Here is a 27,749-nt window from a genome sequence, read left to right as displayed (position 1 = left end):
ACCCATCAGCTCCAAGTCAAGTAGTTGTTTCCATCTAGTCGTGGCGGGTACAGCTCATAGTGACCCATGTGAGGATCGAACTGGCAACCCTGGTGTTACGAGCATCGCGCTCTAACCAACTGAGCTAACCGGCTGCCCCTCTACCAATGTATGTTGTATAATTTTATTTTAGCCATGGAATTGAAAGAGGAATGCATCTTGACTCTCCAAGCAGATTGTAAAGTGTTCCAGGTTAGGGCCACGTCCCACTCTTTTGTAGAAGTCTCCACCCTGGGGCTAAGAGAGAAAAGCCAATCCCTGTAGAAATTGTAAGCCTGAAAAATACAACTCTTTGCAATAATCTTTTTACACTTGTCGTAAAATATGACCCAAGTGTACTGAGCAACTGAGACCCACAGTGTGAACATCGTGGATGCCAATCAACACTCTGGCCTGAAGGAGAACAGTGTAGCCATTTTACTCCATCACATGATGAGAAACACAGGGAGGGTTGCAGTGAGGCAGGGAGAGCTCCAGTAGGTGTACTGCTGTCCAAATGTAAATGACCGAGCCCCTCTCCTCTGCCCTGAACCAGAGTAAGCAAACAAAACTGACTGAGCCTCCAGTCAGTCCGTGACACTGAAAAAGCACTTAGATTTGCCACTGACTGGGGCTATAAAAAAAGGGGGCAAAGAATACCCCCAAAACACAAACATATAACCTATTTCTGATCACATATATTTATGAAGGGGCTGAACATCAGAATGGGTGCGTAAAGAGAAGTGTGTTGATTCTAGCAAGGGGGCAGGCCACCTTCCACTATGCACATGGTATGGCAGGGGTGGCAGCCCAGGGGCAGACTGGATGCTTAAACCCTTAATAACAGGGACTCCCAATATTTAATGGTGCTACTTGTTCCTCGTGATCTAGAATGGAGGGGCTAATGACAGCAAAATCCTGCTGGTAGCCCCCAGTGGGGAGGGGCTTCTAGGCCCTTTAATGATACTGCAGACTCTGTAGCTTTTAGCTACAACAATCCTACTGCGCCTTCCCTAATACAATGCCTGCTGGATATACAGGAAGGGCACCAGAATGACAGCATCCAACGAAAATGTCCTGAATAGAGAAGTGCCTGAACTCAGTCTCTTCAGCCTGGAGAAGAATATATATAGTGGGGGCAGAAAAGCTGGGTAAATATCCACACATAGGACAAAGTGGTAATAAACTTGAATTGTGTTTCAGGAACCTGTATCCCTGCCTGATGCAAACCCCATGACTACCAGACTCTGCCCTCCTGTCACTCCTGCTATAGGTCCGTCCTATACTAATGCTGCCCAATTGGTCATCACTTCTCCCAAAACCATGTCCTCTCCATCTCAACCATCTATGTCGGTACAAGTCCTGGTTAAGCACCATAATTTACATAAAAGGATATCAACTCTACCTTCCAGAGAGTCTACTGTCAAAGCATACGTACCTACACTTTTTTAACAAAATTTTCTGTTCTCCCATTTCCTACTAGGGCGGTTCTAACCTGGAAATCTCAGTTGTCCAACTCTTACTAAGAATTCAGTTATAGGAAATAAAACCTGTAGGGCTCTGTCTGAAGGCTATACAGTCCACTCTTTTCTCTAAATTCTCTGATCTGCACAGGGGGTGAAACCAGGCCTTCAGAGAGCTGCAAACTGGGACTACAACACACCGAACCGTGAAAACCAGGCTGCTCATTATGTTTGCATTCAAATCTCCTGGAACCGCCATTTTTATTTCAATTAGATAGCCAGCAAGAAAACACCAAATCTATGACCTGTTTTTCCTTTTTTTCTTTTTTTTTTTTAGTAACAGGAGAGCCAACTCAATTTATATAATGATGGCTATAATTAATGTGAGACAGCATGCATTTATTCACATCTTTGAGAACATGTGCCACAGATTGAATGAATACAACATTTTATATGTTTGCAGGTTGCAAGTCACATTCTAAAACTCTGCATTGAACATAGACTGAATGTCCCAGGAAGAACTCTATGTTAAAGAAGTTTTATCAGGAAGTTTCTTGATGTTTTACTAGGGAACGTGAGTGATGGAACTTGTGTAAATTTAAATGTCTATTTCCCACTGAGAGTTCTCTTTCGTCTCTGAGACCCTGATATCACAAGAATGCAAATGTTTCCCAACGCTTTTCCCTTATCTTACTGAAAATTTCAAGTATTTGACATAAGAACCGTTGAGACCTATAGTTTATTTTTATTTTAACCACAGTGAATTAACTTGATTTTATAATTTCTATTCCACGGGCACCTCACAGAATCACTTCTAAGAAACTGCACTGACAGTATTCTTGAACATAAAAACAACCTGTACGAAGCCCAATATCAGAGGAGCCCAATATCAGAGGAGTTTCCACAACGAGGTGCTCCAGAGGCCACTGCAGGACAGCAGAGAGCAAAGAGGAAGGAGACCCAGAGACCAGGCTCTGAGCCCCTAGCCCATTTCCACAGGGCAGCTGTGTGTGACCAGCTGTGTGTGACCAGTGTAATCTTCCGTGGAAGATTACTTGACAACATGTACCTGCTGCTAAGGCAGCTGGTAAACCACAGTGCTGCAGTAGTAACAGTGGGACTCACCAGAGCACACACAGTTCCCTCTATGTGGCCCCACAGGAGACGTTTCCTCAGACTCCACTCACAGAAAAAAGTAGTGCTTCTCGGGAGTCACTGGTGTGTTCTCCCCGTAGAAGCAAGGGGAACTTGTAACAGCTGGTGTTTCTTTGTTCGCTTTCGCAGCTCAGAGCCAAATTGATAGCCCATCGACTTCTAACTTTGTCAAACCTCATGCTGGCATTTCCATGTCCCTGCTTTGTCTTTGACTTCATTTTAATCTCTTGCTTTTATTTTCTCTGCCTCATCAATCTGCTTTCATTGCCTACTTAAGTTCTCTCTCTCTCTCTCTCTCATCCTATGAATCAAAGGGAGGAAGGGATACTCCCCGGGCAGTAGTTCTACTCGGTTGGTGCAAAAGTAATTGCAGTTTAAAAGGTTAAAAACAACTGCAACAACCGCAATTACTTTTGCACCAGCCTCATACTTATCTAAACTTCTATTCCCCAATTAGTATGTCCCTGTGTGGCTAAGCCTAGAATCTTCCAGGTCCAGTCTTTGAAGTCCACCTGAATCCAGACTCTGACTGTATCCTGGTGACCATCCAGATCAGTCTTCTGACTCTTCACTCTCGCCTTTTCTGGCTAGAAGCAGTAATCTCTGTACCTTTATTTACCGATACACAGAAAGCTAGCTCAAGGTTCCACCCCAGTCACTGACAGTGAGGAAAGAGGGACAGGTGGCTGACTCATGTCTCAAGCATTTCCTGAAAAATAATTACTATGTTTTTGTTTATGATTGGAATCAGAGTACATGCATGCTAAAAAAAAAAAATGCAAATACAGTTTGTTGTGTATAATACAAAAAAGCAGCACTTCTCTACCACATCCACTCTCCAGGGGTAACCATGTAGGTGTCATTTTAGTAATAGTTTTCTCCTGGAGTTGGCAAGTTTAAACACGCACCTCCACCGGAAAGAATGGGACTCACCTTCTTCCCATATTCAACCCATTCATCAAATTCATTCTTCCAATACCAAATCCATTTTGTGGTGAAGACAGAATTATCCGGCATCGTGACAGATGAAGGCGTGGAGATACGTCGGATGGGATTTAAATTACAAGTCATTTTCTGGAAATTGATTTCATCATTTCCCACAAAAATGCTGCGGGAGGGGGGGAAGTTTAAAGTTAACAAAATGCTTCATTGTTTACTTTAATGAAGTAACATTAATGTAACTTTAATGAAGTAATTAAAGTAACATTAAAGTAACATTGTAGGACCTCTGTTTCCTACAAACTGGTCTTCCCTAACAAGAGCACAGAATTAAATTTTTAGAGCTAAAAGGGATCTTCAAATTTTTTTTGAGACAGCTCCAGGTCTTACTCATAAAAGAAAAAACTGAGATACAGACAGGTAATGTAACTTGCCTACCCCACATTTTTAATGGTGTCCCAAAATGTATTCTTTCCTCAAAAAATATCCCAAAATAAAACTGGGTCCACAAAACAGTTGATTGCCTCAATGTTAGAAAGTGAGTCCAAAACTCATGGTAGGCCAGTTTTTTCAATTATTATTTAGTTATTAAAGTATAATCCCAGACCTTTTCAGGGAGCCAGCAAGGTCAAAGTTATTTCCATAATACGATGACATTATGTGCCCTTTTCACTCGCATATTCTCACAGGTGGACAGTGGAGTTTCCCAGAGGCTACATGATGTGTGACTTCACAATAAAGAGAGTTCCAAAAGTATAAAACATTGTCATTCTTCTCAATGAATTTGTTTTGGAAAATAGTTTATTTTTGTTATACATGTATTACACTGATAATTTGATGCATAAAACTATATCTAATTATATCAATATAGTTATATAAAATGCTATTTATGTTAACATGTAATGAGTTTATTATTTTTAAATGAATCAGTATTTAATTTTTCACAGTTTTTTATTTTTATTATGATAAATATTGGTAGCTATAATCCACCTCAACAGAAGCTCTTTGGGATCTTCATTACATTTTTAAGACTGTAGAGGGGTCCTCATACCAAAAAGTTTGAGAATTATTGCTCTACCTCCTTGATCAGTGGTTCCAACAGGAATGATTTGTCCCCCTGGGGACATTTGGCACTGTCTAAAGACAGTTTTGGTTATCACAACTGACATCCAGTGGGAAAAGGCCAGGAATGCTGCTAAACCGTCCCACCTCCCCCCACAAATAATTATCTGGCTCCAAAAAAGTCAGTAGTGCTAAGGTCAAGAAAACCTGCTTCAGATTTACCTGGTGGGGGGAAACAAAACTCATCTAGAAACAAGAAAATAGCTGATGCCACCCTCTAGTGGCAAAATGCAGCAACAGAATCTGCACCAAAAATTCATTAAATCTGCAGATGTTGAAATGCATGTAATTTTTTTTGCCCCAAAGAAGTTCCCTATAAAACTAGGATGCATTTTATAAATATGGTCATGTGTGGTATCACCCATTTAGTCCCTGACAGAAATAGAAATGTAAGGCATCCCCTTAGATACCTCCAGGATAGAGAAAAGAGCAAACATGAAGGCATGGGTAAGACGCTCAAGTATACAAAATTCTGCACCAGAACTATACGCAATTCATCAAGTCACGTTCTAAAACTATGAAATTAAGCCAGAGGCTCTTTTGAGCTAATCATTTAGTGCTTTCAAGACCTCTGCATTGTGTTTATTCCTAGATACATGGACAAACAGTAACTAAACAAATAAACAAATAATAATCGTGTCACTGTTTATTCCACGTGAGTTAACAAACAGTCCCAGAATCCCTAGTATTAGCCAGGCTGTATCACTTCCAATGTACCCAGCTGATGGGTTTGTTTGTTTTCTATTAACTCAGATGGCATTTGCTGGTTTTTATCTCAAACTTGAATAGGATTCTAAAGGAAAATTTTTTCTTCTTCCCGTAAGCCTCACACAGTTTTCCTTTGATGATGTGGATCTCACAAGCCAGAGTCCAGCCACCAACTTACCTGGAGAATTGAGGGTTACAATAGGCCTTCTCAATACACTCCATTAGCTCGAAGTCGATCCAGATGTTTCCAATTAACACCTGCCACTGGTAGGGCAGGCGGAAGTGAACTTTGCTGCATCCTTCTGCCAAGACAGAGAGGAGGTCTGAGGGTCTGTTGAGAAGGGGTCCTAACCAGTTCAGCCAAGTTCACTGCTGATTCTCCCCCTCAGGGCCTGCTTTTCCCACCCTGACAGCCCTTGTGTGAGCACACTCACCGTCTACAGCTTCGCTTATGATGGCTGCTATCTGCACTGCCCCGTCCATACCCGAACCTCCAGGTTCCTTTATTAGCAGTGGATACTCAACAGAAAACAAAAACTCCCCACTCCCCAAAAAGTCACTTTACTCACATGGAAATTTGAGGTCATTATACATTTAAAGTTACCCTTTCTGTACCCCCCAAGTGGATAAATGGAGACAAACTGCTCCCCAGCACAGACCACTGCTTGTCCTTCCTTGAAGCCCGAGCCTGCAATCCGTCTCTTCCAGAAAGATTCCCTCATTCATGTCACTCTATTATGATCTGGCTCGTATTATATTTTGTATTCCTGTAGCCAGGACTCAGAACTCAGTTTGTGCTTTTTTATTTATGTATTTACTTATTTTATGCAGTTTTTCTCATTTGTAGGTTGTCTGATGCCCTCTATAATCACAAACTCTAAAGAACCGCTCATATCTCCCCTGCATGACCGGTGGAACGCTGGGCATGCAAAAGATGGACATTAAATCAATGCTTATTGAATAATGAATTAATGTTATAAGCACATAATGCAGGAACACAGAAAATAGTTGTTCTTCACAATTTTTATTATCTTTAAATCATTTTGGAAATGTCCAAAAGGTATGCGACTATTGAAAAACAAAAAGAGGCAGGTTTAGACATCACAGAAAAACCCACAGACTGGTACTGCCTGAGACTTGGCTGATTCAAAAGCATATAACCATTCGTTAGAGTCCATACCTCATCCCCATTAGAATGACTGCTATTAAAAAAAAAAAAAAAAAAACAAGTGTTGCTGACGATGTAGAGAAATTGGAACACTTGTGCATTGCGAGTAAAAATGTAAAATGGTACAACTGCTGTGGAAAACGGTGTGGCAGTTCCTCAGAAAAAAATTAAACATACAATTACCATATAATCCAGCTTCTGGGTATCTACCCAAAAGAACTGAAAGCAAGGTCTCAAGCAGATATTTGTATACCAATGTTCATAGCAGCATTCTTAACAATAGCCAAAAGGTAAAAATAACTCAATTATCTATCAATGGATGGATAAATAAAATGTGTTATATACATATAATAAAATATTATTCAGCCTTAGAAAGGAAAGAAATTTTGACACATGCTACAACATGGAGGAACCTTGAGGACATTACACTATGTGAAATACGCCAGTATCACAAAAAGACAAGTACTGTGTGATTCCACTCATACGAGGGACTTAGAATAGTCAGTATTCATAGAAGCTAGAATGATGGTTGCCACGGGCTGGAAAAGGGGGAAATGGGGAGCTGTTGTTTAATGGATATAGAGTTTCAGTTTTGCAAGATGTAAAGAGTTCTGGAGATGGATATGAATGTAATTAAGACTACTGAACTGTACATTTAAAATTACTAAGATGGGCGGGGAAAAAATCTACATTATAGGTATTTCACCACAATTAAAAAGGAAAACAAAATTTTAAGTTAAAGGGCTTGCAATTTAGAGAACGTAGGGCATAATCCTCCTTTTCAGACACAAGGCAAATGAGTCTAAGACCACTAAGTGATCAATGAAATCAGACATGATGCCCAGGCCCAGGGCAGAGGCAGAAAGGTGAGAAAGTGGTTTAAGAGTGAGAGGATAGCAAGTTGTGCCAGGCACAGTCCTGTGGGAATCATTTCTATAGGAAGCCTGGTGGAAGGGGACAGTGACCAGGTGTGGCTCCTCGACTAGAATTACACACAAATCACTGGTCATCTTCAGCTCACACGTGAAAAATGACTGCAAACAGCCCATGGCCCAGAAGAGAGACAATGCCTAAATGACAGGAAATGAACTTTGAAAATGTGTCTGCTAGGGGGCGGCCGATCAGCTCAGTTGGTTAGAGCGTGGTGCTAATGGCACCAAGGTTGCCGGTTCGATCCCCACGTGGGCCACTGTGAGCTGCACCCTCCTTAAAAAAAAAAAGAATAAATAAAAAGTGTCTGCTAGAATACCTTTGTGTTTTGGATTTGCTATTTATTTGCTTGCTTTTAGTGCATGAAGAGATGGGTCCCTGATTAAGTATCTCATTTCACCTGAAACTGAATTGCAAAAGGAGAAAGTATAATACACGCCGTGGTGAAGGAGATAGGCGGACTCGGCAGGGTCAAAAGCCAACTTGCCTACTTGTGCACGTGAGGTCTTAACATCTCTGTTCCTCCAGAGTCTGTAAAACAGGTTAAGGGCAGAGCCTAGTCTAGGATTGTTGATGGGAAGTTTAAAGAAGATGCATATAAGCTTCTTAGCACTGTGCCCGACATATAGCACAAAATCTCAGTAAATGTTAGCCATATGACTAGTAATCAAGTTTCTGCTTCTAGAAAGACCATAAGTTACTCACTCAGTTGACAACTGCTACGTATCAGACTGTTAAGACAAATTTCCTTTGAGCCATGATCACCTGTCCCGGAAGAAGTGGTACTCGCAACATCCAATTTGGAATCTATAAAACAAAAGAAGATGCATGTGTGCCGATCTTAATGTTTAAAGCAAAAATCAGGATACCTGGTCTCACAATGAGAAAGAATAACTGAAGCTGAGGCCGTGTTCAAGAAAATTCCGATGACTCATGTATTGCTCATGAGAACGTAGACAGCCCTCCATAAAAGCAAACGTGAACACTAAGGTCAAAGTCTTCCTGTTCTTAATAAATGTAGCCGTTTAATCCATTTTGCTCTACTGGTTGGTCCTTCCATCTTCTACGTCAGTCTCCTCACCAGTACCACCCCTTAACGAAAACCCTCTAACTCTATGTCTTTTAATCACTGCTGGGGATTACATCCAAAGAGAAACCACCAGCCACAACTATTCTGCTGCAGACACAAGACATGGGGCCCCATTAGTGACTTACTCAGAGCACCGCCTGGGGTCCTTTTTGTAAGCTCACTGGTAGGGATTTGAGCAGAGTTCTGACCACGGGCCTCACAGATTGTAGCTCTACTGCTTGAAGAAGGTGTAGAAAGTGGCGCCTTGGGCAGAATGCTGACTTGTGTGGGGGCAGTGGTCTCCCCAGGTGTGAGTAGGACCTGGCTTCTCAGACTCTGACTTCCAGAGCGTAATGCACCATTGTCCCCTCTGACTGCTGATGGTAAGCCAAAACCAGTGGCACCAGCGTTATCAGTAGTTTCATATGTACCTTTACTAGAGCCATTTGATGTGTTGTGGACGGATGGACTGGTCCATAATATCTTCTCTCTGTCTTTACTGGTAACAAATGCTATTCCCGGTTCAGCATCATCTATAATTTTGCTGATGGTCTGAAGATTAGTGTAAGTAGTTCTGGTTTCCTGATTCCTAGGTAACGAGTTTTCTCTCTGTCTACTGGTTGCCATTTGGCAATTGAAAGATTTTATGGCAGTTATATCTGTGGCCAGTCCATCAAAATGATTATTAAAAGTTGGGAAATGCTGGCCATCTTGATTCCCACTTCTGCCCTCGATAGTCGTATAGCCCGAGGAAAGCAGACCTGCACTCTTTCTGGTGGCTCCGTTGTCAAGTGTTTGTGGAGAATCAAGAGAAGAATATGAGGCAGCTTGACTCGGAGAATACAAATTCTCTCTACTGGTACCTTTGTCATTCAGCCAGGATGTGGGGCCCTTCCAGTTGGAAGCTGATGTTAAATCAGAAGTGAGGGGAGTACAGACTTGATTCCCATAGAAGAAGCGCTCTGGGCTGCCATTCTCTGAAAACCTCTGGCTTCCTCCCACTTGAACTGTTCCTCCAAGATTGACACTCTTAGACGAGACTGAGGACGGCTGAGGGCCATCCTGACTTCCCAAATGCACAAACTTGTGGGCAAGACCCTCTATAAGCACATCATCCTGGGGAGACCTACGGCCGATATGATCAGGACTGGGTGTGCCAGACCTCGCGGTAGAAACTGATGCAGATGGAAGAAATTCAAGTTTGTCCTGAAGGACTCGATCTCTGCTCTTGCTTCTACCTCTGTACGCCGTGTCTCTGCGGTGTGAGGGAGCTAGGAGAAGGAAAAAAAACAATGAAAATTAGAGTTAATATGATCGAGTTCTTACCACTGCTCTTCCAGGTTTGCTATCCATGTTCGATCAAATTACTTTTCCGAATATGGTGTAAAAATCCTGACAAGGGCGGTTAGGGTGATGAAGAAATCCTGCCATTCTGCTAGCACAGCAGAAAATACCACCCCACCAACTAGGAGAAGAGCTGCACTGAGCTTGACTCTTCTCCGCTTCTCTCCTGGACCTCAGATGTAGCCCCCAGGCCTTCAGACTCTTAGGTGGGGCCGTCCACTACCCCCCCTCCCCCCCCCGTTCAAGTCCACATTTACTGCTATGGTGAATGGAGAGACAGACCGGGGCAAATCAGGAAGGATTTTCCAAAAATCATCTCGATTTTGCCCATATTGTGATGTAGGTGTGAATCCTAACAAGTTAAGGATTCACAAACTTTAAAACAAACCAATGAAACTATAGTCTAAAGGACTAATTTCACTTAAACTCAAAAGTTTTCCAAAGTTCTTCATCTAACCCCTCCAAATGTCCACACTTAAATGAGCAATATCAAAAAGAAGTGGCCTCTCTCTAGAAGCTTGATGTGTCACACTCCCCAGGAAACAGTGAGTGAGCGTGTGTGTGAAATGTGCTTATGTGGCATGCATGTGTGTGACGTTTATGTGTGGTGTGTGTGTGTGTGTGTGTGTGTGTGTGCATGAGGGGCACATGTGTGGGTAAAGTGTGCACATGTAGGCTACATGTTTGAGGGGTGCATGCACGTGTGACATACAGTTGGTGTGAGATGTGTCCACAGGTACGATGTGCATGTGTGGTGTGTACAGTGTGCACGGGTGTGTATGTGCATGGTGTGTTAGTTGCGCTATTGTGTGTGGGAAAGGGGAGGAAGAGAGGTCCTTTTTCTCCCAAACCCAGGGGGCAGCAGGAAGATAGTAAAAGCAGACAACCCCCTCCTGTCAACAAAAAGTTAATTAAGTAAATTAACCAGAAGTGATAATAAAGACCTCTCTCACATACAATAAATTCATATTAAGAAACAACACCAAAAATCATCCCTCCAGATGTCTGTCCCCTGTTGAAAGCACTGTGGTGTGGGAGAGAAAATATTAGATGTGGAATCAGAACCCAGCAGTTCTGCTACTGTCTAGTGGTGGGAGGTCTCGAAACATGACTCTTATTTATTCAGTGTTACCCTTCATTCTTCTAAAAATGATTCAAGGCTGCTTGCAATACAAGTCACTGAAAATTTCCAAGACTCAGTTTTCTCATCCATAAAGTGAGGCTAATAATACACCTGCCTTTCTTTCTTTATGGTTTTGCTGCAAGGAACAATGATGAGATATTTCAGGTGAAAGTCCCTTATAAGCTCTACAGCATTTCTCAAATATAAGGAGGTATGATTGTTTATTACCACTTACAGTATCTTAGAATTATGTATTCTATTTGCTTCCTAAAATTCATCTCTTCTATATCTACCTCATAAAGACATTAAAAATTGCAAGTGTTCATACTATTAAACAATACAAAAATGCTTAACAAATAGTACTGTTCCTTTCACACCCAGTAGGACAGCTATTACCCAAAAAGGCAGAAAATTACACAGTGGTGCAAGGAGGTGGAGATATTAGAATGGTGGGAATGTAAAATGGTGCAGCCACTGTGGAAAATGGTATGAAAGTTCCTAAAAAAATTAAACATAGAATTACCATGTGATACAGCAATTCCACTTCTGGGCCTATACACAAAAGAACTGAAAGTGAGGATTCAGAGATATTTGTACACCCGCGTTCTTAAGAGCATTATTTACACTAGCCAAGAGGTAGGAGCAACCCAGAGTCCAAAGACAGATGAATGGACAAACAAAATGTGGCATATTCACACAGTGAGTGTTATTCAGCCTTCCGAAGGAGGGAAATTCTTACATAGGCTACAACATACATGAACTCCGAAGACATTAATGCAAAGTGAAATAAGCCAGTCACAGAAAGACACATACTGTATGATTCCACTTAGATGAGTTACCTAGAGTAGCCAAATTCAAAGAAACAGAAACTAAAATGGTGGTTAAACGGAGCTAGGGGGGAGGAGAAAATGGGGAGGTATTGTTTCATAGGTAGAGTTTCAGTTTTGCAAAATGAAGAGTCCTGGAGACTGTGCACGCCGGTGTGAATGTACTTAATGCCACTGAAGACTTAAAAATTGGTAAGATGGTAAATTTCATGTTGTGTATTTGATGGAGAAACTGACCTAAAATGGTTTCCCTGCCACGTGGAACTGACCTAAGATGGTGGCCCGAGCGGAGAGAGAAGTCCCCAGCCTACGCCCCAGCCCACTGCCGCATAACCCCCTCCAAGCCACACCCCGAGCCAATCACCAGACGACACCTACCGCTTCCCCGACTCAAGGAAGTCCCCAACCCATTAAAACCTGCTCAAAACCTTGCTAGGGGCTCAGTATTTTGGGAAGGATCCCGCTGAGCCCCCCGAGGTAATAAAGCTGGCCTTCCTAACTCTCTGAGTGCCGCTTGGGTTCTTTCCGGTCCTGGTATCTGTAACATATTTTTACCACAATTTTTTTAAATTCTCCGTATTTTTTAAAAGAAAGGAAATTCCGACATGCCATTACATTGATTAAATGAACCTTGAAGACATTACGCTGAGTGAAATCAGCCCGTCGCTCAAAGACAAACCCTGTATGATTCCCCTTCTATGAAGTTCCTAGAACTGTCACATTCATAGAGAAGAAAGTGAAGTGGTGTTTGCCAGGAGCTGGGGGAAGGAGCGCATGGGTTATTGTTTAATGGGGACAGAATTTCAGTTTGGGAAGACAAAAAAGTTCTGGAGATGGATAGTGGTGATAGTTACACAAAAATGTACTTAATAGAGAACAAACTGATGGTTACCAAATGGGAGGGATATTGAGGGATGGTGAAAAACGTGAAGGGATTAAGAAGTACAAACTGGCAGTTACAAAATAGTTATGGGGACTGTAAAGTAAAGCTTAGGGAACATAATCAAGAATATTGTAATGTAATATTGTAATACATGGTACCAGTTTGGGTACCAGACTTATTTGGGAAATTACTTTGTAACTTATATAAATGTCTAACCACTATGCTGTACAGCTGAAACTAATACAATATCGAATGTATTGAATAATTTAAAAATAGCTTTTAAAAAATGAGTAGGAAATATGAATGTTTCATTCAAAGACTTCACTATGTTGAAAGCTCAATTTAAATTTTTGTACAAAGACAGCTACAATTAATTTATTATAAGTCTGTCATTTCAACTTCCTAAAACCCCAGAAAATATACTTCCATAGGCATCCTTCTCTTTAAATTGCAGGGGTTTTTGTTGTTGTTTTAATAAAAGAGCTTTAGAGGCTTCAAGAAAAAAAAAAAATGTACTTAATGCCATTGATCTGTCTTAAAAATGGTTAAAATAGTTCATGTTACAGTATATTTCACTACAATTTAAACAGTAAAAACATACATATTTTTTAAAAAGCAGTACTGACGACAATACGTTAAATTGTATATAGTTTTATATTAATGCTAGATTCCCTGTATTAATTGCATTGTGGTTATGTAAGAGAATGGCCTTATTTTAATTCAAGGGAGAACATGCTGATTTATTTAGCTGTGGAGTGTCCTGATGACTGCATATGTCAAACGCTTTAACCACAAAAATGTTATATGTGTGTGTGAGTATCTACCTGGACACAGAGAGAGAGAAAGCAATAAAACAATTGTGACAAAATGTTAACAAATGGTGAATCTAAAAACATTTTATGGTTTTTTTTTCCATTAAAAAAAAAAAAGCTCTATCCACTAGCTTTTAGAGAAATGATAAACATTTTAAAAACCCAGTGGGGGGGTAGGTGGAATAGTGCTTAGCATGAAAATCAAATCGCATCATCACACATATACTACGATGACAATTACATAAAATTTGTGTATGAAGTGTGGACAGGGTCTGAGAAGGAAAATGAAGTTTTATGTGGTGGAGGAGAGTGACTCTGGGTCAAGTTTTTCTTTCCTTGTGATTTCTGTTACAATTGAAAAATAGAAAGCATTTACCTCGCAACCCGGAGGGTTTCTTTCGGTTGTGCTTGCTGTTGCAGATGTCCTGGATATTTTGGACCACCTCCGGGGTCAGCCCGTGTTCCCTCATGATTGCCAGCACCTTCCTGTCCATCAGGTTATGAGACCTGAGGCAGTTGGCATAACCACAGTTCCCTCGGGTGAAGTGTTCACAAATGTGGAGTCTTTCACATGGTGGCTGCTGGCTACAGATCTGCCTTCGACCTTCCCCCTTGTAACTTTTGCAGATCTACAGAAGAGGGAAACAATAACCAGAGACAAAACACCTTCAGCATCTGCCACATGGTCATTAAGGAAAGTTTATGTATCCACAGAAGCAAACAGAGATATACCAAAGGAAAACAATGCATGTGTATTCCACAGGCTTTGATGAATTTGCGTTCAATCGATCATGTCTTTGGGGCAGAAGAAGCCTGTGGACTAACTAAAAGAAACATAAATTTGATTAACCCTTTGGAGGAATCAAATTAAGACAGCCAGCTTAATTTTACAGATAGGCCCAAACAGGACCCAAAGTGAGCCTTATATTATAAGGGCACCCCAAAGAGAAAGGGCTATCTTTGGACATCAACTCATTCTGCTGTTAAAAGGACAGGGTCTTATCAGCAATGGTTGAAAATCCAGAATCTAGTCTCTGCTAGGCAGAATATGGCAAAGTTTCTCAAAAGACCAACCAAAGAAGATAATTTTTATATTTCTATGTAAATGTATATATCTACTTATCTAGCTCTATAGAGATGTAGTTCTTACTGGAAGGAGGGCAGAAGAAATATTAACTCTGAGGCCAGACCACGTGATGCAGGACTGGAAGATGCTACTTGAAGTCTGCAGCCCTACAACCACCTGAACTATGAACTTACTCCCAGCCTCTGTTTCCTTTGTTGTCAAAGAAGAAAATATTTGCTCTGTCTGCCCAAACCACGCTGTTCAGCAGATTAAATAATAAAATACGTGAGTGTGTTGTACAAAATCTAAAATGTGATGTAAATGTTTAAAGCATTACCTGAAGAATCTTAAAGATCAAAACATTTGTAAGTTGTTTCAATAGACGGCAAACCTGCTCGACACGGGACTAATGTAGATGGCAAGAACATGGATTCAGACTCTCGCAACAACAATTCAGCCCCCCCTCTACAGCTTCTAAAAGGAAGAGCAGCCACTCCTTTTATTCTCTAGGGACTTTATATAAAAAGTCCTTGCTGATTTTAGAGCACTGAATCCGAGATCAGACCTGATGAGTGATCTTTTCAGACCTCCAAGTTTAAAACTCGATTAAAGGTGGACCACGGGTCAACACTCTTCTCAAGTGTCATAAATCGTCATTCCTTCTCATAAAAGGGAAAGGAGAGATGCCTCTGTTTGTCAACAGGACATTTATCGAGGTTGGTGTGCAAGGCATTTTCCCCATGCTGGTAGCCATGGGGGAACAGGGCTGGCACACAGGCCAAGGGCCATAGATATCCCAAAACAAGATCTCTAAACCCTGGGCTCCTGGAAACAGAAAGAGACTAAATCCAAGTAGCTAGATGAAAAAATACATGGGGTGGGGAGAGGAAATGAGATATTTCCCTCCCCTTCTCCCCTTCCCTGAACAAATGTGTATAGAGTGCTTTGCGTTCCTATCTCTCCCGAGCTCAGTGATCAGCCCCAAATCACCCTTTGTGTCATAAGGTTTTTTAGGTCCTCAAGGAAACACACTGAGCTTAGAGTCAAAAAGTGTGTAACCCTCCACAGGTCCCTAATAGCTATGTTGTCATATATAAAAGCTCATCTGGATTTCAACTTTGCTTCTCTTTTCTCTGTCCCTTCCACTGACCCCTCTTGGGTCTTCCATTATGTTCCTGTGCCTCTCTATCAGTCTGAGGCTAACTACTCAAACATTTTTTTTCAGGTCAGATACCATTCTTTAAACAGCATCCTCTAATTTTCAAGTCAATATTCCAGTATGGAGGGAATGTTAATTATAGCCATTGTCCCTATCTTTCTTCTAGTAATAGAAGCTCCAGAGTTTTAACCGGACAATGGTTACCAGCCAGAAACTACATTTCCCCACCTCCCTTCCAGCTAAGCATGACCATGTGATAAGGTCTGGCCAATGAGATGGGAGCAGAGGCGCTGAGTAAAATGTCCAGGTGGCATCTTTTAAACAGGAAATTGCTTGCCTTAGACTTACATCCACTTACTGACCACTGGGCTACATGCCTACCTACATCCAGGCAAGACCAAGAGTCGTCAAACTTTTTCTGTGAAGGATCAGGTAGTAAATATTTTAGGCTTTGCAGGCCAGTCAGTCTCTGTTGCAACTACTCAACTCACCCTTGCAAGGAGAAAGCAGCGATAGACAATACGTAAATAAATGGGTGTGGCTGTGTTCCAATAAAAGTTTCTTTATAAAAATAGATGTCAGGCCAGATTTGACCCATGGGCTATAATTTAATGACCCCTGATCTAAACTAGCAAGTGACAGCAAAATAAAATTATATTTCATTTGAATCACATGTTGGGGTCTCTTTGTTACGGCAGCTTAACCCATACCCTCAACCAATATACCCTGTCATTTTCTAAAACTTCGATTCAAAGCCCTCCTCTTCCAGAAGGCCACCCTGATGGAAAGCATCCACGAGTCCTACTACTACGTCTTCAGATCATAGCTATTCACACAGGGTTCCCTAGCAACCTAGCAGAGAAGGCATTTAGACTCAAATTCTTATAAAACTTCAATAAGGAAGGAAATTGCTGGAATCTGCCAGATCACTCAACAACACCCACCTGTTGGTGGTGCCACCCGCAGAGCTCTGGTGCTGAGTTTTTTCCTGCTCCTACTCCAACACATCCAGAACACAACACTGCCAATGATATTCTTCCTGCTTTTTATACCCAGGAATCGTAACTTACCTCAGGCATAAAGAAAGGGTCACTTTGAACAAGAAGCACTGCTAATTCTTCTTTGTTCAGTCCAGAGAGCTGATGATTTTTCAGGATTCTGAAGTTGTCTTCCGAGAGAACTTCGTGAGAATATTTGCATAAATTCCTGGAAGAAAATGACAATTGTTCAGCGTTTCCAATTCACCAGAGTAAAGAAAAAGAAATCATCCAGGGAACTTTCAGTCAGTAAGGCTCAATACCCATATCCTTCGATAACTAATACAGGTCGGTCCAGCATAAAGAACACACTTTAAAAATATAAATTGATGAAACATCTAGATGGGAGTCTGTGTGAGTACTTTTTCCCCAAAGTATACACATCTATACTTTAAATTATTGTAATGCTTCTTTAAAAATTATCTCATCTAGTATTTAGTAAAAATGTGAGAAGAGGAAAAAACTTAGCAAAGAAACTGAAACCTAATTATTTAAAATGACTGCCCCCAGATAACACATCTGTGGACTGACAATAAAGTCAGTAGGAAAACAAAATTCCATTTATCAAACATTTTTTATTATACAGAATTGTGTATTGCTTTATCTTTTCTATGTCTTATATACCAATGTATACCCATATGATTTGTGACTACAAAGGAATGAAACAAGCTCTTAATTGTATACTTCAAACAACCCTACAGCAAAAATGATAAAAATCCCTTTCAATTTAAGGCCTTGATGATTTAGGTCAACACTACCCAATAGAACATTCTATGAGGATGGAATTGTTCTGTCATCTGAGCTTTCTAAGATGAAAATCTTACATGGCTACTGAGCACCTGAAACATAGCTAGTGAGATGTAGGAAATTTTTCTATTTTATTTTGTTTTAACTAATTTAAATTTGATTACCCACACACACCTGGGGGCTACTATTCTAAATAGCAGAGATTTAGATCTCTGCTATTCAAAGTGTGGAGAACCAGTGGTACTGCCATTACCTGGTAACTTGTCAGAAATTTAGAATCTCAGGCCCCACCCCAGTCATACTGAATCAATATCTGTCTTTCAACAACATCCCCAAATAATTCAATCACATTAAAGCCCAAGAAGCACTGATTTAGATAAAAAGGAACTCCTGATAGTGCTGATGTTTTCATTAGACAAACATAATTTGACAGTTATCATGTTCATGTAACAAACTCATTCCACTTTTTAACTTACATATACCACCTAAAATATCACCAAAGTCCTCATTTATGATTTTAATCATTATTAAGATGACAGGATATTAATATTTTCTAGTTTGCACAACCATCATCAAATGGTCAGGTGGTTAGGGAATGGCCAGATTTTCACTATATAAATTGCGTGGCTACAATAACCTTTGTACATATATAACTTTTCTTCCTTTACATTATTTTCCTGCGATTTATTCCTTTAGGAGTAATCTCCAAAGGACACCACAATTTTCTTGGCAGCTTGTGTTTCATTTTGATCTACTGCTCTCCAGAAAACACACCAACAATCTGTGAGTGTGTCTATTTCCCCACAACTAACATTGAGTTTTATCATTGTGTTACTTTAATAGCTATAAAGTAAACTTATATTTTCATTTGCATTTAGTAAACAAATCTCTCCATTTAGTCAAGTCTTGTTCTATTTCCCTTATTGAGAATTAAAATCTTTCTTTTAGTAGTTCTCTTTCATTTCCCAAATATTAAATATGTATCTGTTGCCACTATTATTTTTCAGTTCTCTGTCACTACTAGAAATGCAAATGACTTTACAAAATTATCTTCTAGTAAACAAAAATGACTTTGCAAAATTATGGTAAACAAAAATGCGAATGACTACGCAAAATTATCTTATTGAAATTGATAATTTGATTTTAAATGTAAACATCTAAGGTAAAAGTCATCCTCTAAGAATTAATCTTTGAAAGTGACTTATTCAAGGGCTTGCTGCCTGTATGTGAAGCATTTCTGAAACCCTCTGGTCGGTAGTGCCTTCAGATCTAGCTGTGGAGCCTTATAAGAAAAATCACAGAATCAACAACTATGTCAACAACCTGAAAACCCAACCAGCACCCCACACACTTTGCTTCATGGAGAAGCCAAGGGCAGCTGATCAGGCAGGCCTCTGGCAACAGCCTCTATCCTAGCCATTTTTTCAGGCGGGCCCTCTTCGTGCTTTCTCCAACCCGGTGTCCCTGGCTTTTAGTGTTTCTGGCGCCCCTTGATAATGCCCACCGCAGCTCTCTGCTTGCTTTTGGGTTCTGTGGTTTCAGATAACGGTTTCCCCCCAGGCCTCACCCCCCAGAGCCCTCAGCAGCTGGGTTCAGGACTCCACCTCATCCCTCCCTCAACCTCCATGGGAGGAGGGATATGAAAAGAACTACAGCAAAAAGGGCCCAGCCCTCAGCCCAAAGCTGAAAGCCCCTCCATTATAGCTTTACCAGATGTGTCCACCTCATTATCTCATAAGGCGTTTCACTCCATTGGCCATTGCCTTACCTCTTGCTATGAAGCTGAAAATGACCCTGTTCAAGCATCACACCGCTAGCTAGACAGGTTCAGCCCTCTGGCTTGGAGATACTTGACAACTGTTAATTACATGGAATTAAGAATCTTTGCTTTCCCTTTAGCTCCAGTCCAGACATCATGAACATGGAACCAAGACGATGGCACCGTGTTTGTCCTGTGGCCAAATCAGGGTCACAGAAGAGGACCCAGCCCTCTCCAGGCCCCAGAGAGATGCAGCATTGGTCATACCTGTCCTGTGTCTGTCCTGTTCTAACCAAGGAGGAATGGGGTACTTCCAAGGTCCCTGCAGTCAATATTTCCTCTAAATAACTAAAGGTAGCCAGGCAGCCTAATGGGGACGCTTCTGCCTGGAACCCTGAGTGTCCAAGCTTTTCCAAGCCCACCCAAGACACTCATGCCTGGAAGAGAAGCCCACCCAGCACATGCTGCACTGGCTGGATCCTTGATGCTGCCCATCTGACATGAAGTTTGTATCTGTTATTTAATTTAGTTGTCTCAATCATCCCATGAGGATGTGAGAAATGCAAATTCTCAGGCCCCACCCCAGTGAGTCTCAAACCTCTATCACACCTCAGAATTATCTAGGGCGTGTGTTAGGACACAGAGTGCTGGGCCCCATCCTGAGGCATGGGGGATGGGAGGTGGCGCACAGAAATCTGCATTTCTGCCAGGCCCCTGGGTGATGCTAAGGACGCTGGTCCAATCCAGTGAGTACGCTTGGAGTATCGAGGCTCAAGGTTACCGTCTGCAGCCCAGGACACTTTGTCCTGCAGAAGGTTGGTTCACAGCCACAGGGACTCCCCACCTCCTGGCACAGAAAAGAGCTCACCTACAAACCATGCTGAACTGCCCAGGGAACAGCGAGTGTTTGCAGAACGCTGCCTGCACTTGGAGCAGATAAAATGCAAACAGCGGGAGTTAGGATAGAAGATGATAACTTCAACAAAACAGCAAAGATGGCCTTGAAAGGGGCAGAACTCTCTCTCAGGAATCTCAGGCCGAAAGCTTCAAAACAAATGACCTTTTCACTTCACTCTTCCAGCCACCTAACAAAATGTTATTTTAACCCTGGCGATGCACCCTCCTCCACATGGATGAGGCCTAGCCTGCAGTGTGGGTGTCATCCCTGGTTACACTTAATCATCAACTGGGGAGTGTTTAGAAATAACCTAAACCTGGGCCACACCCTCCAAGATGGATTTGGTCTGACGGGAGGTGGGGCCCCAGGTGACTGCTGTGAGCAAAGGGCTGAGCTCAACAAGCAGACCAACAGAAAAAAGATAATAACGGAAGGGAATCTTACTTCATTTACAGTAATTTGTATCAAAATACCCCCTTCCTTCTCGCCCTCACCCTCTCTGCTCCCCAACACCTCCTGAGGGGTAGATAAAAAATATAGAGACGGTTCATTTGTACAGACAACAGGAAATAGCTCACCATGACATAAACCAGGTGAAAAAGGAACCAGGATGTGTGAAAGATAAAATCTAGAGAAACCAGGTCTAAAAAATAAAATGTCACCAATGAAACAACCCTAATGAAGTATTATTTTAACGCCGTGAGGCTCCTATTCTCTATGTTTGTACTTCTGATGTTCAAAAAATGCGCAGGGGTGGGTCACCGAATCTGGAACCCCTAGCTGGAAGGGCGAGAACCGTGCAGACCAGTAGGCAGCAAAGGAGCAGGGTAAGAACAATGGGGGAAAGAAAAAGGGTGGAGCTGAGGAAATGGGCCTTCGGTGAACACAACTATTACCAGGAACACACCAGGTGTGAAAACAAGAGACCACCAGTTGTCTGCGGCGACAGGGTGCACCCAAGGGGCCCGGCTGCAGGCCTCCATGGATCTGGTAGGCTGCGGGACCCTGGGAAGCAGAAGGCCAACAGGAGGGGACCAGGCCTGCTGAGGACAGGAGAGGCAGGGGGCCTCTGCCAGGAATTGTGCATATTCTAGAGTCGTCCTGAGAGTGAGGCGAACCGTGTCGTTGCCACCGAAAAATCACCTGCCTATTAATGTAGACAAACTCCCCAGTCGTGACTTATTTCTCCAGTCCCCCAAATTAGTGGTTCCCAAACCTTGCTGCCCATTTGAAACACTGAGGGACTTTTACAAAAACCCCAATACCCAAGTCATACCCCACACCAGTTACACCAGAATGTCTAGGGGTGGGAGCCAGACATCAGTATTTTTTTGAAGATTCCCCAAGTGATTCATTCCCATGTGCAGCAAAAGTTTGGCAACCGTCTGTATCAGGACTGAGAAAAAGTGTAGGAAGTGACAAAGGCCAAGGGTAGGAGGTGGTGGCGGTATTGCTAAAATCTTGATGATTAGAAAAAATAGGTCATCAAGGCTCCTCTCCTCACACCTGTCCCTTCACCTGCTGCCAAACTTCCCAAAATAAATCCCCTTGGAGGTTAAGAAGATTCAAATAAACTAGAGAGAAAGATTAACTGGTTAACAGCATTTGAGAATTCCTTGAGTGAAAAAGGAAGGGGCAGAAGGCTGTTCTGGAACCAGACAGCCATGAGGTTTGTACAACATTGTGGATGTATTTCCATTAAAATGGAAAAAAAAAAAAAAATAGAAAAGAACGGCTACTACAGACAAAAATAAACAGAGCGCTAAGATGACCACACACAAAAAAAGCTACTTGCAAATAAGCAACTACTAAGAACTAGACACCAAGTAAGACAGACTTAAAAAAGAAGCATTATGACCTAAAAGGCCTGGAGACACAGAATATATAAAGAATTAAAACCACAACGAGGTACATTTCACATTCCTCGTATTGGCACAAATCATAAAAGGCTGATGACATCAACTGGCAAGGATGTGAAGCAATCATTATTCATATTCTTCTGGTGGGATAAAACTTGGTATGCACACTTGGAAAACAATTTGGGATCATCGCATACTTAAGTATGGGAATTCCTCTGCTGGATACCTAGGGAACTCTTGCACATGTACACAAGGAAAGATACACCAAAATGTTCAATGCATCATGGTTTATAATAGCAAAAAATTGAAAGCAATCTATATTTTAATGAGAAAACTGATATGTAAATTGTGTCCATTCATACAAAAGAAAGGACACATTTGAATGAACCAGTGCAGTCCCTCTTCTAAAATTTGTGGGGCTGGAGCAAGACAAAATGGAGGCCCATGCACCATTTTAGACTTAGTATTTAAGTCTAAATACTTAAAACTAATTAATCCAGCTACAAAATTCAACAAAATATACCCTATCTTGACAAACATACTTTCATAGCGACCTGGAAGGCCAAGTTGGAATTTAGAATTCTCAGACTCCTCAATGATAGGATATAGCAAGCAGAATGAAGAAAGTCAGCCCTGACTCCCAACTCCAACCCACCACTTCTCTTCCCAGCCCAGGCTCTGTGCCACACTGCTTGTGCCATTCTAGAGGCAATGGACATGTCAGCCAAACTCCTTCCACGTGTAGGGAGACCTGGGGGAAAAGCCCACACAGGCTCTGGAAGTGGGCTTGGGAATTCCAGAGTCCCAGGAACCCAGAACATGGTTTAGAACATGGTGGGGCTACGGGTTCTAGATGAGCATGATTCCTTGGTCCCATGGACTCCTCAAAAAGTCAGGACGCAACAGGAGGAGGGCCAGAATTAGGACCTGCAGAGCAGAAGGCGCAGGTCCATCTTGCTCGTCTAAAAGTGGTACAGAAATAGGGCTCCGTATATTAGGGTGAGTCTCAGAAACACCATGCTGCACAAACAAGAGGGCATAAAGCATTTACAAATCTAGTATTGATGTCATTTATAGGCTTAAAAACAAGCAAACCAATCCTAAATATTGCTACATACATATATGTAGAAAAATAACAAATGAGAAAAAACACACACCAAAGCAGAACAGTGCTGATGGGAGTGTAAATTGGTACAGCCATTCTGAAAAACAGTATGGGGGTTCCTGAAAAAAATTACTATATGATCCAGCAATCCCACATCTGGGAATTTATCATAAGGAAATGAAATCGCTATCTTGAAGAGATATTTGCACTCCCGTGTTCACTGCAGCATTATTCACAGTAGGCAAAACATGGGAGCAAAGTGTCTATCAACAGATGAACTGTAAAGAAAATGTGGTACATATGTATACAATGAAATATTATGCAGCCATAAAAAGAAGGAAACCCTGCCATTTGTGACTTGTATGAACCTAAAAAAGACATTATGCTAAGCGAAATAAGCCAGTCACAGAAAGATAAATATTGCATCACCTCACTTATACATGGAATCGGAAAAAAAAAAAGCCAAATTCATAGAAGAAGAGAGTAGAATTGCCAGGGATGTGAGAGTGGAGGGAAGGGGGGATGCTGGTCGAAGGGTACAAACTTTCAGTTATAAAATGAATAAGTTCTGAAGATTTAAGGAAAAGCATGGTGACAATAGATAACGTATAACTGAAATTTGCTGAGAAAGTTTATCTTAAGTATTCTCACCATCAAAAAAAGGGGTGGGGGTAAATAGATGAGGTCATGGATAGTTTAATTAGTTTGATTAAGGGAATCATTTCACAATGTATGTATATCAAAATACCACATTGTATCCCTTAAATCTATATAATGTTTATTAGTCAATCATACTCTCAATAAAACTCGAAGAAAAATAAGAACAGTATTTATTTCCAGTGATCACTTCTAGAATGGGGGAGGTGATCAAGGAAGAGAATTCGGGAGGGGTTAACTGTGTGATACTCTACTTCTGTAGCTAATTTGTGGGTACATAGATATTTATTGTATGATTTACATATTTTCATAAGACTTCAATATCACATAATAAAAACTTTAATGAGAAAATTATTTTAAAATTGAAACAGATACTATTTTACACCCTTCGTATTGGCATAAATCAAAAAATAATACCAAGTGCTAGTTGCCCACAAAATGGGGGAAACGGGGACTCTCAAACATGAAAGCATAAATTGGTACAAACACCTTTAATACTAATTTGTCAGAATCTGGAAAAGTTGAAGTTGTGCAGCCATTCAACCCAGCAATTTCATTCCCTAATGATCCACCCCAACAAGCTCCTGCCACGAGCACCAAGAAACATGTATATTCTTGGCAAAGGATGGTAGCAAAAAATTGGAAATATCCCAAATGCCCATTATTGGAGGAACAGATACTGAACTGTGTTATAAATCATATGATGAAATACTAGACAGCTGGTAAAATTAATGAACTAGATAGAATCTTATGATAACATAAGACCTCCAAAACATAACATGGAGTGAAAATTCTACAACACATAAAATACTACATTTGGGATTTGGATATATATATATGTGAGGAAATTATAAAATTATGGAAGGGCAGGATATACACCAACATCATGATTGAGGTTGCTTCTGGGAAGAGGGGCAAACAACAATAGGGAAGAGGGGAAAAAAAAATAACATTAGGTCTGTTATGGCTTTCATTTTATTTTAAAAGGAACAAAAATGAAAAATGTAAATATTTATTTTTGGAGGTGAACTATAACTTACAATTCTGTATATAACTTTTGTTATATTATATACTCAGGATATATATACCTTTTATTATTATTATTATTTTTTTTTAAGGATATATATACTTTGATGCCTGTATATTCTTTGCACTTTTGGGTTGTTTTTTTCTTCAATTTAAGAAATAGTCAACTAATTCTCTTTTCATCTACCCACCCCCCATGCAAAGTTTCAATCAACCGCAGGGAGAGAAAGGCATACAAACAGGAAAGAGCCCAGAGGAAACAGGCATATTAGCAGAAAAACCACAAAGCTTAGTTGAAGACACTCAGAAAACCTGCTTTAAACAGTAATCATGCTTACAAAAAATAACTTGAATTAGTGAAAGATCACACTGCACACAGCTATTTGACAACATGACTAGCTGGTTAACAAGTCATGTAGATCTGGGTTCAACCCTAACTCTGCCAGCTATCTGCTATGTGACCTTCGGTCAATTTCTTCTAAACAGCTCTAGGCCTATTTCCTTACGTTGAAATGGGATTTATAATACCTACCTCAAGAATCAGGGTAAAGACTGACTTGGATACCATCTCTGAAGTGCTTATCAGAGTGCTTGGTACAGACTTATTTGTTCAATAAATGGTGTTTATTGTTTGTATCTGAACTGGGATTAGAATGTCACGCGTAGGCATGTATTTTAGCAAAGCAAATACAAATATCCAAACAGATGCACCAAAACAAGTAATTATCCAACACTGAAGAAAGTCAGCCCTGTTGTTGACTAAAAAGTATAGCTTAAAGCAATGTAAGAGAAAAGATGCAAACTACAGGATAGGAGAAATCCCATTTATGAATAACAACACTATAGAGGAAATTTTATAAGTCCAGCAAACAGAGAACAGTTTACCAAACGGAATGGTAATTTCAACATGGTTACCAATTGATCAACAGATCCCATTAAGCTGTAAGCCACAAAGAAAATCCTGCGACTCCCACACTTCAAGTTTTAGAAGATCAAGTTTTGTAAGTTGCTAAGAAAGGGGAATATTTTTAAAACACATACTTTTCTAGGTTTTAAGGCAAGAAAAAAAAATTCTTCTAAGGGTCCTTATTATGAGGACAAAATGTACATTAATGGATTAAAAATTTGTAATTCTCAAATTCAAAAGTGATATAAAGGAAATAAAAGTTAATGAAAAACATGACAAGACCAATAAATGTAAGAAATACGAATTTATCACTTCACTAAAAAAAAGGCTAATGAATTACCTGAAGGATTCATCCAAACATGCATTGACCAAATTATGCCTATATTTTATATATACTTTTTTTTTTTTTAATTGGGGAAGGGGAACAGGACTTTATTGGGGAACAGTGTGTACTTCCAGGACTTTTTTCCAAGTCAAGTGGTTGTCATTTCAATCTTAGTTGTGGAGGGCGCAGCTCAGCTCCAGGTCCAGTTGCTGTTGCTAGTTGCAGGGGGCGCAGCCCACCATCCCTGTGGGTCTGGAGGAATTGAACTGGCAACCTTGTGGTTGAGAGCTCACTGGCCCATATGGGAATTGAACCGGCAGCCTTGGGAGTTAGGAGCATGGAGCTCTAACCGCCTGAGCCACCGGGCCGGCCCTATATATACTTTTAAAATATAGAAAAGTTCAAGTTAACAACCCAATTTATGAGCTTAAAATGGCTTTGATGTTTCAAACCAGGCCAAAAAAATAATAATAAAATTCTTAAAACAAAAAACTAGTTTCTAAACATACTGCAAGAAACTGAAACAAAATTTCTAAATATACTGGATATGTGACATATTGAAACAATTATCGATTATGTCTGTGTAGACATTTTTTCCTGAAAATGAAAGTCAGATTATAAGACAATCAGGGAAATTTGAACACCAACTTGATATTAGATGATATTAAAATTGTAACTGTAAAACAACGTGATCACTGTGGTTATGTTATTAAGAGTCCTTATCCTTCGGCAATAAAGTTATTTATGAAGCAAATGATCGCCTTTTGGTTTAAAATAACACATTAGAGTTGGGGATAGGGATGGGGGAATAAATGAAATAAGACTGTCCATATTTTGAAAACTGGTGAAGGGAAATTTTGTATACATTTTCATATATAGATATGAAAATATCCATAGTAAAAAATTAAAAGATAAGAAGCATATGTATTTAAAACTTAGTTTAAAAGTCAACACTAGTTGGTGAAAAAATGTTCACAACAGAACAAAAAAAAAACAAAGCCCTCCAACTCTGTTATTCAGGATAGTGCTAGAATGTTCCTTCCTCTTCTTTCTCTCCTCCCTCCTCTCTTCCCTCCTTCCTTCCTGATTTCCCCTGTGCCTTAGATGTTTTCCTCTATACACATAACTTCCCCAAACCCAGAAACAGATTTTGAAACTGATGCCTCACAACATATTCAATAAATATTATTAACGCTGCATATTCAAGAACTTTTTAAAAAAAAGTTCAGTTTTGCCCTGAACAAATACATTTTTTAAAAATACTCTCTCATCCACCTCGCGCATTGAAAACATGTCTTTTGTATGTTTTATTACATATATTTGGGATGAGTAATCTAAAGTCTTTCGATAACAAGGGCATGATCAAAAGTTAGAACCACCATTTTGGACACTAGGACATCGCTTAAATTTTTTAAGGAGAGCCAACTGTGTAAAGTACTATATCAAGAAAAATAACTGAGCAGAAGTACACAGGGATGGAAAAGGTGGAGAGAAGGTTATGGTAGGAGAGAACAATTCACTAATTCAACAAGGCATTCATTCAGAAGTGAGACAGGAAGGAGGACCCGCAGGAAGGGGATAGGAGACTTCAACAAAAGGACTTGGTGATTAAGGTATTGTGAAGGATGAAGAAGGGTTTGGGG

The 27,749-nt window shown here is 40.6% G+C and overlaps 1 protein-coding gene across 2 annotated transcripts in view; it reads right to left on the bottom strand.

The window, feature by feature from the left end:
* ZC3HAV1 (zinc finger CCCH-type containing, antiviral 1) overlaps positions 1-27,749 on the bottom strand; it is a 48,958-nt gene that overhangs the window by 18,678 nt on the left and 2,531 nt on the right. Inside the window, exons 2-7 of one of the 2 annotated variants that reach the window (XM_033098710.1) lie at positions 16,857-16,992; positions 13,938-14,190; positions 9,073-9,843; positions 8,209-8,310; positions 5,584-5,707; positions 3,570-3,744 (exon numbers count right to left, since the gene is read on the bottom strand). In XM_033098710.1, the coding sequence (XP_032954601.1) occupies positions 3,570-3,744; positions 5,584-5,707; positions 8,209-8,310; positions 9,073-9,843; positions 13,938-14,190; positions 16,857-16,992 (1,561 nt within the window). Of the gene's footprint in view, positions 1-3,569; positions 3,745-5,583; positions 5,708-8,208; positions 8,311-8,718; positions 9,844-13,937; positions 14,191-16,856; positions 16,993-27,749 lie in introns of both variants that reach the window. The other variant, XM_033098708.1, reaches the window with a different exon arrangement.

The sequence above is a fragment of the Rhinolophus ferrumequinum genome, chromosome 26 (genome assembly GCF_004115265.2).
Source record: "Rhinolophus ferrumequinum isolate MPI-CBG mRhiFer1 chromosome 26, mRhiFer1_v1.p, whole genome shotgun sequence".
NCBI classification, from domain to species: Eukaryota; Metazoa; Chordata; class Mammalia; order Chiroptera; family Rhinolophidae; genus Rhinolophus; species Rhinolophus ferrumequinum.
This window is presented reverse-complemented; position numbering and strand designations above follow the sequence as displayed.